At 61.2% G+C, this 15,278-nt stretch overlaps 1 protein-coding gene across 2 annotated transcripts; it reads left to right on the top strand.

The window, feature by feature from the left end:
- The first annotated feature begins 906 nt into the window (after positions 1 to 906).
- KLHL30 (kelch like family member 30) lies at positions 907 to 14,337 on the top strand. 2 transcript variants are annotated; one of them, XM_010357972.2, is made up of 8 exons: positions 907 to 976; positions 2,900 to 3,744; positions 5,007 to 5,139; positions 7,057 to 7,143; positions 7,820 to 7,975; positions 9,954 to 10,142; positions 11,158 to 11,303; positions 12,823 to 14,337. In XM_010357972.2, the coding sequence occupies exons 2-8, from the start codon at positions 2,971 to 2,973 to the stop codon at positions 13,072 to 13,074; spliced, it is 1,737 nt and encodes a 578-aa protein (XP_010356274.1). In that variant the 5' UTR covers positions 907 to 976; positions 2,900 to 2,970; the 3' UTR covers positions 13,075 to 14,337. The 2 variants fall into 2 exon arrangements, with proteins under 2 accessions (XP_010356274.1, XP_010356275.1); XM_010357973.2 differs by lacking the exon at positions 9,954 to 10,142.
- The last annotated feature ends 941 nt before the right edge of the window (positions 14,338 to 15,278 follow it).

The following is a 15,278-nucleotide window of genomic DNA, read 5'->3' as shown; positions in this document are numbered from 1 at the left end:
TGGATAGAGGGCTGAGGGTGAGGGCTTCTCTCCCATGCACTTGAAGCTCCTCAGCCACAAAGCTCTGCTCTGGCCACTGGTGTGGGAAATGTCCAGTGGCCTCCTCGGTTCCCAACTCAACCCACCTGACCTTGGTCAGGGCCTGTGGTTCTGAGCCCAGTTCAGTCCCAGGCGTGAGGGCTTCCCCCTGCGACTACTGTGAACCAAGCGCTGGACAGGAAGCTGAGAGTCCACTGCTGTATTTTTAGATGACCCTGTTTCTTAGCCGCCCTGGGCAGCCCCGAGGCCAAGGCCATGGGGTAGCAGGACAAGGAGCCCCAGGGTCTCTCCTACCTGCGCTAGCTGGGCAGGGCAGCTGAGGGTGGCGCCTCCCCTCTCTGGGCAAAGTTCTCTCACCGCCACCATGGACTCCCAGCTTGGAAAGCCTCTGCTAACCAACTGTGCTTATTCATGATAATCACGTTTTCCCATGTGACAACAGAACAAGAGGACACATAGGTGCCATTGACATCAACAGCGAGGGCAGCACCTGTCGGTGTCCTGGCCCTGGGCTGAGGCTCTCTGTGACCCCAGGCCCCCACCACGGGCTCCACTGTCCCCACCTTGTAGATGAGGAGACAGGTGGGGAAGCTGCACCCCTGCCCCCACCAGCCAGCCCCACCGCCACGGCTTTCACCTGTGCTTGCTCTGGAGCCCTTCCTGCTGTCTGTCCTAGGCCGCAAGTCCCTGGAAGGCCTCGATGGGCTTTCTGAGCCGACAGTCACCGAGGAGCCGAGGAGCCGGCATCTCGCTCCTTCCCCCACCAGCCCAGCCCTCACCACCTGACCCTCCCGCCACCCTGCAGACAGAGGCTAAAAATACCCTCCCCACGGGGCCACCAGCCCTGCCCTGCCCCGCCCTGCAGGCCTCCGTGTCCCCTGGCTGCTGGCTAGGCAGGGTCTGTGTTCTCAGCTTCGAGGTCCAGGCTGAGTGAGAGGTAGGATCCAGGGGGCTCTGGGGCAGGGGATAGCAGAGAGGGCAGGGGGACCCAGCAGGGAGCAGCGGGGAGGGTGGGTTAGGCCCCAGAGGCCGGGATCACAGCCGAGTGCTTCACAGACACCCCCGGCCCCTGCCAGCGGCCAAGCCAGGCTCCTTAGGGTGGGGGCTCCGGAGACAGGTTTCCCTCTGTTCCAGCTGGAGAGGTGGGAGGGGAGGCTGGGCCACCCCTCGGATGGCAGCCAGGGCCACTCGGCCACAGTCGCCAGCCTTGCTGGGCTCAGGCCTTTTGTTGTCCTGCCCACTCAGCTTCCTCACTCTGGGCCTGGGCAGGCACTGGGGTGAGGCTCTGAGACCCTCAGAAAGCCCCTGACCCATGCAGGGACTGCAGGGTGACAGGTGTCAGCAGGCACCCCTGAGGCCCCCAGGGAAAGTGGGGGCGCTTATGCCTGCCGGCCCATCGCCCCAGCAGCAGCTGGCCCAAGGGAGCACAACAATGATGGGAATGCGAGGCCTGCAGGCGGTGGCCCAGGGACAGCCCCATCGCCTACTCAGGCCCCAGCTCATCTCCCAGCTGCCCAGGAAGGGCAGAGCCGCCTTCATCGGGGCCAGGGCCTCCTGGGGAGGGGCCAGGCAGGATCCCCATGCCTGCAGTGTTGGCTGGGTACTTCGTGTACCCGCCAGGATGCTGGGGCGTGGGGCCGCCGGCCGCCTGAGCTGCCCTGTGCGCGAGCCCGGGTTGGTCCGCGAGGCCCTGGGGACTCCCAGGTGCTTCCCCGCTCTGGGGTCAAGAGGTGGCACCCGGGTCGGGAAGTCGGGGAGCCCTAGCTCCCACTGCCTGCACCTGTACCTGCACCGTGGCTGCCCGGCCAGACTCTCGGCCTCCTGGTTCTCCAGCTGACCTTTGTCATTTCCATGCCGCTGGCGTTCCCACGCATTTTGTACCTGCGGACGCGCCGCCGCCTCTCTTGCCTGGGATGGCTCCGCGAGGCGCCCCCTAGCGGGCGAACGGCCTCTCCGCTGCGCAGCCTTTCGCCCTGGGGTGACCCGGGTCAAAGGCTTGTGCACAGACTTGATCTCTCCTAGGGACGGTTGTCTTAGGGTGCAATACCAGAAGGACATAAACCACATGCATATAATTACATGAGCCTGTAAGCAGCCTTGCTGACTTCAGCCATAGGAGAGTGGTGATGCAAAACCCTCCAGAACGCTGCCTTTGGCTGGCGGTTTCTGTTTAGCAACCTCCAGCGGGCCACGTGGAATGCAGGGTTCAGAGCCTGGGCCCCCAAGCCTAGCTCTGAGTTCAAATTCCAGCTTCACCACTTCCTAGATGTGTGATCTTGGGCAAGTGACTGAAACCTTCTGTGCCTCAGTCTCCCCAGCTGTAAAAGGAGCAATGATTACACCCACCCTCCAGGACTGTCGTGGGGCTGAGTGGTGAATGCACAGCTTCTCTGCATGCTTGGCACGTGGCCTGGTGCCTGGGAGCACCACGGGAGCAGGAGCTACTGCAGCCCCCAAATGGCCTCCCCAGCAATGTGGGATCTGGGACAGAGGATGCCTCCGGGAGTTTGGGTGCCTCCGGGGCCCCTAGGGGGTGGGCTCAGTGTAACCCAGGGTTATGGACAAGACCTAGGACATGGGTTCTCTTGCCAGCCCTGTTCTGCCCTGAATGCCTGGCCATGGGTAGGTCTCCCACCCCTCTGAACCTCAATTTCCTCACTGCAAACAGGAATGACACCTACCCTACCTTACAGGGTTCTGGGAGTGGCTTGAGGCAGATGGCGAGTAAAGTGATTGGCACATGGTCGGTGCTCATCCTGTGTTTATCAAGGGATGGAAAGGGCTGATGGACAGACCGGATGGGTCACTCAGGAGGATGAGACCATCCCCACTTGGCTGACCCTGCTCTCTTCTCTCCTAGGAGCTCGGGCGGCTCCAGGCACTTCTTCCCTTGAGTGGGTGGGCTGCTGAGGGTCCCGTGGGCACAGCATCATGGTACGGAACGTGGATGACCTGGATTTCCACCTGCCCTCGCATGCCCAGGACATGCTGGAGGGCCTGCAGCGGCTGCGCTCTCAGCCCAAGCTGGCCGATGTCACACTGCTGGTGGGCGGCCGGGAGCTGCCATGCCACCGTGGCCTCCTGGCACTCAGCAGCCCCTACTTCCATGCCATGTTTGCGGGTGACTTTGCCGAGAGCTTCTCTGCGCGCGTGGAGCTGCGGGACGTGGAGCCAGCTGTGGTGGGGCAACTGGTGGACTTCGTGTACACAGGCCGGCTGACCATCACCCAGGGCAATGTGGAGGCACTGACACGCACGGCTGCACGCCTGCACTTCCCCTCGGTGCAGAAAGTCTGCGGCCGCTACCTGCAGCAGCAACTGGATGCTGCCAACTGCCTGGGCATCTGTGAGTTTGGGGAGCAGCAAGGGCTGCTGGGCGTGGCTGCCAAGGCCTGGGCCTTCCTGCGAGAGAACTTTGAGGCTGTGGCACGTGAGGACGAGTTCCTGCAGCTTCCTCGAGACCGGCTGGTCACTTGTCTGGCCAGTGACCTGCTGCAGGTGCAGCCAGAGCAAAGCCGACTTAAGGCCCTGCTGCGCTGGGTGCGCCATGACCCACAGGCCCGAGCCTCCCACCTGCCTGAGCTGCTCAGCCTAGTGCACCTGGACGCCGTGCCCAGGCCCTGTGTGCAACAACTGCTGGCCACAGAGCCCCTGATCCAGGAGTCAGAGGCATGCCGGGCAGCCCTGTCCCAGGGCCATGATGGGGTGAGTGAGCAGCTGGGAGGCCCCCATTCCTGGGAAGCAGGGAGGAGAGCCCCAGAAACCCCACCTTAATCAGGACAGAGTAAGCAGTGGACATTCCAAGGTGCACTCTGACCTTGCAATGCTCCTTTTTTTGGGCCAGTTCCCTATAAGGACATCACCATTCACCCCTCAAGTGCAGATCGTGCCTGTGTGCGTGTCACACCCTGGGTGCAAGGGGCAGGGGAATGTAGAAGTGGTAAGATCTGACCCTGTCCTGAAGGAGCCTGCAGCTCAGTGGGACAAGCCTGGAAACAGACGTCAGGCAGTGTGGAAGGGCCAAATATATGCCCAGGATGCATTCTGGGAGGGGCTGGCAGTCAGGGAGTGCTTTCTGGAGGAGGCAGCATGTGAGCTGGGCCTCAGAGGAGGGATAGGAGCTCACAGGGAGAAAAAGAGGGGAAAACCATCCAGGAAGGTGGTGCAGCTTATGCACAGGCAAGGAGGCACAGACAGGCCTGGCAGTCCGCCCGAGCTTTTCTGGGGTGCTACTTCCTGTTTGTGCTGGCAGTGGGCCTGGTGGGCACAGCAGGTCATGATGGAGTGACAGGTCTGGGAGTGGCTGCACGGTCAGCTGCCGGACAACCTGTTCAGGGGCCTTGCTCCAGGGCACTCCTTTAGAACCAAGTCCAAGGACAAAGAGTGGCTCAGGCTGATGGTCCTCAGGCCAAGGGTGGAGTGAGTAGTGGGCTAAACCCTAACCCCTGTCCCCACTGGATTCCAGCCAGTCACGGAGCACCTGGCCTCCTTCTGGAGCTGGCTTCAGAGCCTTGCCAGTAGGCAGTCACTTAGTATTCTAACTCCTGGCAGTGGGAGATCTGGGGGTTCCATATGGGGGCCAGGGCGGGCGGCTATTGGGGAGCCTGGGGTTCTGGGAGCCCTAGGCAGCGACTGCTTACCGGCCGTTCCTAAGAGAGCCAGCGTTTCCCACTGAGCCGGGACACCCTTGTGCCCCCTGCTGGAGGCCACCCAGGGAGCGGGGCTGGGGAGAAGCTTATGCATGGCGCTGCGTACCTGCTGTGGGGCTGGTTCTGAAGGTGGTTCAGGAATGCCCCTGAAAGGCACGTGGTGCAAGGAGGGAGCAGCTTGTGCACTCGGGCACACACCATCTCCAGCAACACGCATGCACACATGCACACACATGCTGAGGCCTGCCCAGGGCATACGGGGGCTCAGAGCATGGGGAGACTTTGCTGTTGCCCTGACCCTGGCCTCCCACCCCACAGGCACCACTCGCCCTCCGGCAGAAGCTGGAGGAGGTCCTGGTGGTGGTGGGCGGGCGGGCGCTGGAGGAGGATGAGGCAGGTGAGGAGCCCACTCCCCGCCTTGGGAACTTTGCCTTCTACAACAGCAAGGCCAGTAAGTACCCCTCCCACGTCTGGGCCCACCTGCTGTCCCTCGGTCTGGCGAGAGCCGCTGTGTCCACCTTGCAGGTGGAGCGAATGAGGCTCGCAGAGGACCAGGAACTGTGTGAGGCCACTGTGAGGGGCGTGCCTGGGTGGGCCTCACCTGGGGGCTGCAGAGGAGCCAGTGGCACCCCAGTGAGGAGGTAAGCTGGGGGGCACTGCTGTTCCCTTTCCCTGAAACCAGAGCCCAGGACTCTGGTCCCTTTTAGGCCCTGGGGCCGGTGTACAGGGCTCCACGGCCCAGACTGCACTCTGTGGAGTGGGCGGCCTGACCGCTGCCTCCTCCCCATGCCCCCCGCTCAGTGCATCTGCTGGGGGAATCGAGACCCCAAAGGGAGAGCGGGGTGGGGAGCAAAGGGGTGCAGACAGCTGGAGGAGTGAGAGCTCAGCTTCTGGGTCAGCCCAAATGGGGTTGTAATCCCAGCCCTCAAACAGGTGACCTTGCCTCTCTGAGCCTCAGCTTCCTCATCTGTGAAATGGGCTCCTGCTGTTTCCTTACTCAGTTGTAGGGAGCCCTGAAGTGGGCACTGAGGCCAGGTCCGCCATTTGGCGGGAAAGGAGGCATGAGGGCCCCGCAGCGGTTCTGGAGGACCCCTGCACTGGCCCCGGGAGGTGCTCTGGAAAGGGCTGATGCAGTCTGGCTAGTATCATGGGGCCACCAGGCAGGTCGCCAATCATCTCCCTGGTGTCAGAGGCTGGCAGACTCCAGGAAGCCCGAGGCCAGCTGTTCGGGTCAGGGGCTGATGAGAGGGGTCTGGGGCTGGCGTCAGGAGGGAGCAGCTGTCTCAGACCCAGCCGGGAGGCGGGGCGCTGGCAGGAAGGGCCTGTTGATGGCTGGGCAACCCCCTCCCTGGGGCGACAGAGCCATGAGTCACAGGGACACGGTCCCTGCCCACAGTGCCAGGCTCTGCTCCCAGGGAGGCCTGGAATTCCACATCTCCCAAAAATGGTCATAAACAGTAAACAAAGTCTTCCCAGGGGGCATCCCGAAGGCCTGGGGCTCTTCCACAAACACCCAAAATATGTCCATTTATAGGACTTGACCATTTCCACATTTATTGTCTTGTCTTGATTTTCCAAAGCATTTTCCCATCTTTTGCCTCAGTTTACCTCTTGTAGCTCTGAGAGGCAGGCCTGACTTCGGCACATCGTTCCGCCCCACCCCATGACCCGAGCAGCAATCATCCTAACAGCCACCATCAGTGAGCAGTCCCATGAGGGTCCCCACAGCTCCTGGGAGGCAGGGGTCAGCCCCACTCTACAGCAAGGAAACTGAGGCTGGGCTTTGCCCAAGGACACACAGCTGGGGCACGACAGCTGGGATTTGGACCCGCTCTGCCTGCTGCAAGGCCTGTGCCTGATCCCCTGTATGTGCCTGGCTGCCTGGAGGGCAGGGAGGGTGCAAGGAAGGAAGGAAGGGAGGGAGGGAGGGAAGGAGGAAGGAAGGAAGGAAGGCATGCTGTTGGTGTTATCACACACTAGTGACACCCACAGATCAGGCCACTTAACCCACACCACATCTAACCGACAGGCCAGCCCCAGGGCTGAATGGTCCATTTGGGGTCAGTGGGGTCAACTGCAGGGTCAAGTAAGACCCCGGCCTCCAAAGCCTTCCTGCTTCTCCAGGGAGCTGTCCTGTGTCCACTCTGAGTGTCAGGCTCTGCGGAGGGGGTGGGGGGGGACACATTAAGCCAGAGCACCCAGGACCCCCTGGGCCCCTGCACCAGTGTCCCCCTGCCCTTCCCTTTCCCCACCAGTGAGGGGTGCATTTCTGCACCTGGTGCACGGAAAGGCACCTGGGAAGGGGTAGTGGGGACCGCCCCAGCAGGGAGCCTGGCAGCCTGACCCTCTGCCTCTTTCCTTCTGCCAGAGAGATGGATGGCGCTTCCAGACTTCCCCGACTACCACAAGTGGGGTTTCTCCCTGGCGGCCCTGAACAACAACATCTATGTCACAGGTAGGCAGCTCAGAGACCCTTCCAGGGATGCCCTGCCGGCCAAGCACCGGGCTCAGTGCAACTCCCCACACTGAGTGGGGTCTCTGATGGTTAGTCAAGGCTTGTCGAGGCCTTTCCATGCGTGTGAAAACAAGGACATTTAAAATCCGTGGTCACTCATGGGAGCTGGGAGCTGCTTCTGTACACAGGCTAGCGTGGGCCCTCCCCTGCATCGCACAGCTCCTTCAGGGGAAGCTCCAGACCTCCCTGCTGAGTGCCACGCTGGCGTGGCTGCTGTGGACGCCACGAGGTTCCAGGTGGCCTCCTTCAGCGAGAAGCCCCAGGCCTGGGTGGTTGACCAGATGTCCATCTTGGTCCCCAGAAGGAGTCATGTGATGCAGGGGTCACTTTGTTCTTTCCTATCTTAGAAATTGGGGTTCCTTGTAAGATTTGGGAGGGGACAAGCTTCCGCTGATGGGGGCTTGAAATCACTGATCTTGTCATCCCTGTTTATGGGGGATGGAGGGGCCTGTGCAGTCACATAGCTTGACTGCGCTACGCTGGTCCCACCCCTGGCTCACCATGCTGGAGATCATGGCCTGGCATGGGAGGAGGCCCCTGGACATTGGTACCCAGACCCCACTGGCCTGGCGCCCCAGGCTGGTGGTACCCATGTAGACAGAACTTCTCCCGGCAGGTGGCTCTCGGGGCACCAAGACAGACACCTGGTCAACTACCCAGGCCTGGTGCTTCCCACTGAAGGAGGCCTCCTGGAAGCCCGTGGCGCCCATGCTGAAGGCCCGCACCAACCATGCCAGCGCAGCACTCAATGGGGAGATCTACGCCATCGGCGGTGAGGCCTTCCTCTCCACTCCTCCCTGGGGCCTGGTTCTAGCCTCTCTTCCCTGCAGCAATAGGAACAGAGAGCCCCATGCTGGCCTCGGAGACCACAGAGATGCCGCTCCCACTGCCACCCTCAGGGCTCACTGTCTGGTGGGGCGGGCAAGCCACAGGCCAGGGCTCCTGACCAGGTGGGCCATCGAGACCCACAGCCCGGGTGTCCTCCCTGGCCAGCTCCCAGTGCCTCTGCTATGCTGGGACAGAGACAGCAAGATGGTGACTCAGGCCCCAGGAGGGGTTCCTGAAGGAGGGGCCAGTGGGGACAGCCACACCCACCCGCCAGCACCTGCAGCTACAGCAAGGAGTCACCCAGGAGCCTTCACTGATTAAAGGAACATTGAAAAACAAAATGTGGCCAGGTGTAGTGGCTCACTCCTGTAATCTCAGCACTTGGCGGGGCCAAGGCAGGAGGACTGCTTGGAGGAGGACAGGGTCTCTCTATGTTACCCAGGAGTTTGAGACAAGCCTGGGCAACATAGAGAGACCCTGTCTCCCTTTTTAAAATTATTTATTTATTTATTTATTTATTTATTTATTTATTTATTTATGAGACAGTCTTGCTCTGTCACCCAGGCTGGAATGCAGTGGAGTGATCTCAGCTCTCTGCAACCTCCATCTTCCAGGTTCGAGCAATCTTCCCACCTCAGCCTCCTGAGTAGGTGGGACCACAGGTGCGTGCCATCATGCCCAGCTAATTTTTGTATTTTCTGTAGCGACGGGGTTTCACTATATTGACCAGGCTGGTCTCAGACTCCTGGGCTCAAGTGGTCTACCCACCTCAGCCTCCCAAAGTGCTGGAATTACAAGAGGGAGCCACTGCCCCCAGCCCATTAAAAAAAAAAAAATAGCCAGGCCGGGTGCAGTGGCTCACGCCTGTAATCTCAGCACTTTGGGAGGCCGAGGCAGGTGGATCACAAGGTCAGGAGTTCGAGACCAGCCTGGCCAACATGGTGAAACCCTGTCTCTACTAAAAATACAAAAATTAGCTGGACATGTAATCCCAGCTACTTGGGAGGCTGAGGCAGGAGAATTGTTTGAATCTGGGAGGCAGAGGTTGCAGTGAGCTGAGATCGAGCCATGACACTCCAGCCTGGGTGACAGGGTGAGACTCCATCTCAAAAAAAAAAAAAAAAAAAAAGGGCAATCATGGTGTTACGTACCGGCCAAGGTAGAAGGATGGCTGAGTCTGAGAGGTCGAGGCTGCAGTGAGCCATTATCGCACCACTGTACCTCAGCCTCAGTGACAGGGCAAGACCCTGTCTCAAATAAAAGAAAAAGAAAAACAAAACACATGCGGCCCAAAAGCTCTGTAGGTGATGAACTGGTCTTGAGGCCACTTCTAATGCCCCACCTGTCCCAGCTGTCCCCTTTCTCTCAGTGGCTACCGTGTCCCCAACCAGACGGCAGAAAGCACCCAGGGCTCCCGAGCCCAGGGCTTGTGAGGTCCCCAGGTGCTCACAGAGGCCCAGGCCAAGGCCTGCTCTCCCCAGGAGGCATCCCCATCACTGTCACACCCAGACTATATCTGGGACTGGAAGGGAGCTGCCTACAGCTCCAGGGTCTCAACCTGCCCTCCCAGGGCTGGCGTCCTCCATTCCAGTTCAGAGCACTCCGGGAAATGACTCCCGGCACATGAGGGGCCTGGGGGCGGGCAGCCTGCTGACTGCTCCCTGCCACCTCGTTCCCGAACATCGGCCTCAGAGTGGGGCATTTCTAGGCCCGAGTGTCCATCTCCTACACCACTTCCTGGCGGGGTGGCCTGGGGAGGTGCCAGCGCCTCTCAGAGCCTCAGCTTCCCTATCTGTGAAAGGGGGGGCCCACCCCGCTTCCCACCACGGTGGTCCCTGCTGCCTTACAAAGCCCCAGTCCCTGAGTTTCCAGGCCTCCCCTCTCCTCCCCAGCCCTGACCTGCCCCCACCCTCACCCTACAGGCACCACCCTGGACGTGGTGGAGGTGGAGAGCTATGACCCCTACACGGACAGCTGGACGCCCATCAGCCCAGCCCTCAAATACGTTAGCAACTTCTCAGCCGCCGGCTGCCGGGGCCGGCTTTACCTGGTGGGCTCTAGCGCCTGCAAGTACAATGCCCTGGCCCTGCAGTGCTACAACCCTGTCACAGGTGGGCGGGGCTCAGGGACCGAGGACAGAGGACCACAGGCCCCTCTGACAGGCGACAGTCCACTGGCAGTGATGGCGAGGATGGGGGCTCCTGAGGATAGACGGGGCCCGGGGTGGAGAGAGCTGGTGGCCGCAGCCTCTCACAAAGAGGAGGGGACGCGGAGGAAGGCAGGGGCCCAAGGGGTCGGGGACCCACTGCGTCACCTCCGCAGAGTCCCAGCGCAGAGGCGAGCTGCACATCTGTCCTGCTCAGGCCTTAGGGCAGCAGTGGGCTGGGGCTGGGGCTGGGGGTAGGGTGCCAGTGACCTGAGCCCAGCACCTGGCAGCTGCCTGACTGTTCTACCCAAAAGGGCCTCATGGACCAGGAGTAGTGACCCCCAACCTCCGAGGCCCTGAGGCCCATCTTGGGTTCTGGACTCTGTGCCAGAGTTGGAGGCCCAGCTCAGCCTCCCTGAACTCTGAGCCGTCCACCCCTGACCCTGGTCTCTGGTCCTGTTTCACCCTCTGGACAGTGTAGATGGTGGCGGACCCTGTTTCGCAGTGTGAGTGTGGGGACAGTGTAGATGGTGGCGGGCCGCATTCTGAGGCGTGGATGTGAGGACCCTCAAGAGACTGGCTGGGCCCAGGGTCCATGCAAGGCCCACCTGGGTACCAGACCTGGGGTTGGGGGCTGGGCAGGGAGGGGCCCCAGCCAGTCAGGTGGAGTGGGTGGGGTGGCAGCCAGGCCAAAGCACCCCCAACAGGGAGAGACCTGAGGGATCCCTGCACCCTTCACAGGCCCCTCACCTATGCTGCAGCCTTGTGAGGGGTCACTGTCCCCAGGGGGAAGATCAAGGCTGGGTGAGAGGCAGGTGTGGGTCCCTCCCAGCTGCACCACGGGAACCTACTCCCATTTCACAGACGAGTTCACTGAGGTTCAGAGAGGCACTGAGTCCGGGGTCCCTCAGAGTGGGGGAGAGTGCCAGTGCCCGCACTGGCAACCCTGGTGATGGTGGCCGGTGCCTGTGCCCCCGCAGATGTGTGGAGTGTGATCGCCTCACCCTTCCTGCCCAAGTACCTGTCCTCGCCGCGCTGCGCTGCACTGCACGGGGAGCTCTACCTCATCGGGGACAATACCAAGAAGGTCTACGTGTACGACCCCGGGGCCAACCTGTGGCAGAAGGTGGGCCACGCCCTCCCCCCACGTGTGAGCCCCTGCCTGGGACTCCTGACATCAGAGAGCCAGCCTGGGAAGTGAGGGATGGGGTGCCACAGAGGGCCCACTGCAAAGGGGACAGCACAGCCTGGAGTGCCCACAGAGGGCCCACAATGAAGGGGGTGGCGCAGGTTGAGATTCCCCCCAGGCTACAAGGCGACAACAGTGCCCTGGCCCGAGCCCCCTTGAGGCTAGGGGAGACAGTGACAGTGGGAGAACGTGGTTTGGGTTGCCGGCCACGGGTGCTCTCTCCCTGCACACCCAGCTTCCTACAGAGGAGTGGTCTGTTCTCCTTCTCAGGGAGAAAAACCAGGTTCAGATTGGAGGGTGCTATAGGGACCAGGAGGGAGGGCGTCCTCTGCCTCAGGGTGGCCAAGTCAGGGAGGGGGTTCCTGAGCTGAGGGGAGGTGAGAGCCGCCAGCCCTGGGACCTTTCTATTGTCCTCAGCACCATCCCACCATGGCCCGCTCTTTGACCATCAGTCCCTGAGGAAGGGGCAGGAGGTGGACCTCTGGGCGGCCTCCCTGGTGGAGGGGACAGTGCCCAGGAGGTTGGGGGTGGGTCTTGGCACCAAGCCAGATGCCCTGGGCCTGCCCACCTGCCCCAAGATTCCCAGTCCCTGCAGTCTGAGAAGGTGGCACTCTTTCCTGCAGCCACCCTGCAGGCTCCTGGCGTGGTGACAACAGGACTTCTGCAATCCTGCTGCCCACAGCTGTCCCCTGGCGTCACTGCTCAGCTGACCCAGGGCCCCCATTACAGTGGTGAGACAGGTGCAGGGTGGGCTCTGCCAGGCCAGCGTGTCAGCCTGGGCCCTCTCAGCTGGGCCACAGCCAGGCCTTCCTCCAGCCCAGGCCATTGTCCCAGCCTCAGGTCCCAGCACAGCAGGACTCTGCCTTACCCTCTCCGGGCCTGGGGCCTCATCTCTTTCCTGTCTTCATCTGGAGGCCACAGACCGGCCTCCTGCTTCCCACCCGCCCAGGTTCTTCCTGAAGCCACACCTCTCTCCAGCCTCTGGAAAGTCACTGGCCCTCACCCCACAATCCCTCCCGGGGACACTCCCAAGGCCATAGACTGAGCAGGGGTGCAGGGGTGAGGCAAGGGGGCCCACGGTGGGCTAGGCTCTTCCTGGGTGTCTGCCAGGGCTGAGCCACACCCGTCTCCTGTGAGACAGTGAAGCCTCGGTGAGGCCTCGAGGGAGGCAGCTTTGGGCTTGGGCCTCAGGGCCCCCTCTGACTGCAGGGGGTGGAATTGTCATCCTGAGGGCTGAGGGTCAGAGAGGGAAAGGGGCCTCCCCACCAAAAGAAGAGTCTGAGGAGGCTGGAGCAGCTGGGGTGGGCTGCCCAGGGACCCTGTGCTCATGCCATGGAGGGGATCTGGGCCAGGTGGCTGGCCGTCCTCTCTGCCACTCCCCCAACCCTGCTGAGGGCACCCTCAGCACTGCTCTCCGGCTCCCGCCATGGGACATTAACCCGCTGACCGTGTACAGGTGCAGTCCCAGCACAGCCTGCATGAGAACGGCGCGCTAGTGCCACTGGGCGATGCGCTGTACGTGACGGGCGGCCGCTGGCAGGGCATGGAAGGTGACTACCACGTGGAGATGGAGGCCTACGATACAGTTCAGGACACCTGGACCCGCCACGGCGCCCTGCCCCGGCTCTGGCTCTACCACGGGGCCTCCGCTGTCTTCCTGGATGTCTCCAAGTGGACCCAGCCCTTTACCTCCACCCAAGAGCACTAAGCCAGGGCTGGGCTCCCCAGAAAGGGCCCCCCAGCAGCCCCTCATCACCCTGTGGAACGGCCCCCTTTCAGTTTCGCTTATTTCTTCACTTGGAGCTACCATTCCTTCCCGGCTTGGGCCGGGCTTGGGCCACCAGGGGTGATCAGACAGCATGGCTCGGAGGACACAGCCTTGGTTTCTGCGGCCACCACACTAAAGTCTGAGCTGAGCAGTGACGAGGGCCTGAGTGCCGGACACCAGCATAACAGGGTCAGGAAGCTCTGCTGTCCCTGGGGTTACCGAGACCTCAGAGAGAGGAGCCGGGGGCTGGGCCAGCATTCCCAGAGCTTGTGAGCTCCACTCCTGCCCTGCAGGGCCTTTTGGAGCAGTTGCGTGAATGTGGGGTGAACACGGAGTGTCCCAGAAAGCGGAGGCAGCTGGGGAAGGCAGGCCCCAGAGATGGGGTCAGCACCAGGTCCTCGCAAGCCGGCTTCTGCCTAGCTCACAGCAGTGTAACCGTGGCAGGCCAGCTCCCCGCTCTGGGCTTCAAGCTCTGCGTCCACCACACACGGGCCTGACTGTGTGGGCTTTGGGTCCCCACTCAGCCTTTGCATGTCGGTGCTGTGTTTCTGCTTCTGTGGACAAAGGAGGCCCCCAACCATCTCTTGCACCCAGCGGGCAGCACCCACAGAGAAACCAGGAAGGAGGGAGGCAGGGCGGTGAGCAGGAAAGACTGCTCTCAGAACTGATTGCTGTGTCTCTTTGGGTCAGAACAAAGGCTCTGCATCAGAATGGAATTTCCCACCAGGGGATGATTCTTGGGTGCACTGGTGGCAGCCTCCTGAGGGCGAGGGGTAGCATCTGATGGGCCCCTGGCAGCACGCAGCCTGACTCCGGCTGGCTCAGGCTCTCAGTGGCTTCTCCCTCATCCTGAATGAGGCACCCACCTTTGGAGCTAAGGAGACAATGAAGGACTGCTCCCTGGGTGCCCAGTGGCATGTCCTTACTGTCATAGGCTCTGCCCTGGGATATGGGGCTAGAAGTCAGGAGTCAGGCCTGGCCAGGCACAGGCCCTGGTGTTGCCCCGCAGAGGCCTTGGGCAGCTCCCGTCTCCCACCAGATCCAGGCTTCCTCTCCAGGAGCAGCTCATGGATTCCTCCCTGAAGAGCCGCTGCCCCTGGGGACCAGAGGGGCCTCTGACATCCTTGGGTTCTGAGGACAGGAACCCCTGGGTCTCTTGAGCTTCCATAGGTAGGGATCTGCTTTGCTCCCAGACCTGCCTCTCACAGCACTTTTTTTTTTTTTTTTTTTTTTTTGCGCCTCTTGTCACCCAGACTGGAGTGCAATGGTGCGATCTTAGCTCACTGCAACCTCCACTTCCTGGGTTCAAGCGATTCTCCTGCCTCAGCATCTCTAGTAGCTGGGATTACAGGCACCCATCACCACGCCTGGCTAATTTTTGTATTTTTAGTAGAAACAGGATTTCACCATGTTGACTGGGCTGGTCTTGAACTCCTGACCTCAGGTGATCCGCCCGCCTCAGCCTCCAAAAGTGCTGGGATTACAAGGTGTGGGAGAAGTGAGTTGACCCTGGAGGGCCAGAGAGAGTGGGGCCACTGGGTGCTTCCAAAGGAACAAGAGCCCAGAGCTGAGGAGACCTTCAGTGGCAGGTAGATTGGATGAAGCACAGGTGAGGGTTTCTGGGGCCCTGGGCTCTGTTTCCACGTGGAAATCTGCAATGTTTTCTAGATAGTGATGGAAGGAGGTCAGCCAAAGGGCTGTTTAAAAACAAAGCCTCCATGTAAACCATTTCTGCAGGAATATTTTAAAATAAATAAAAATACAACTGAAGACATGAAATGTCAAAATAGGCTAACTTTGATCACAAAGTAGCCAAAAGGGCGGCATGCCAGAGCAAGACCTGCTCTCCACCGCTGCATGCCCTGCAGGAATATGGGCGGTCCATGGGTGGAGGGCGTGGGCCTCTCCAGGTCCTGGCTCCCAGCTTTGAGGTGCCAAAGTGCACCTCGCCCGATCAGCTGGGCTCCTGATTCAGGGGGCCATCGCACCCTTCATGGCACCAGGAGGAAAGGGGAGCCTGCTGGGTATTGAGGTGAGAGCCTAAGGAGAGTTTCACGACAGCCTCTCCCCATGCTGTGGGCAGGGTGAAGGGAGCCCAGAGGCTGGAGAGGCATCCCAGGACAGCAGCACTGGGGAGCGCAACC

This window comes from Rhinopithecus roxellana, chromosome 14 (assembly GCF_007565055.1).
Source record: "Rhinopithecus roxellana isolate Shanxi Qingling chromosome 14, ASM756505v1, whole genome shotgun sequence".
Lineage (NCBI taxonomy): Eukaryota > Metazoa > Chordata > Mammalia > Primates > Cercopithecidae > Rhinopithecus > Rhinopithecus roxellana.
Note: the sequence above shows the minus strand (reverse complement) of the source record. Positions and strands in the feature narration are given on the sequence as shown.

Excerpts from the sequence above, each read along its gene's own strand:
- KLHL30 (XM_010357972.2), top strand. The coding sequence starts at position 2,971 with ATGGTACGGAACGTGGATGACCTGGATTTCCACCTGCCCTCGCATGCC. Across the intron at positions 7,144-7,819 it reads CAACAACATCTATGTCACAG|GTGGCTCTCGGGGCACCAAG; the intron begins GTAGGCAGCTCA and ends TTCTCCCGGCAG. Across the intron at positions 7,976-9,953 it reads GGAGATCTACGCCATCGGCG|GCACCACCCTGGACGTGGTG; the intron begins GTGAGGCCTTCC and ends CTCACCCTACAG.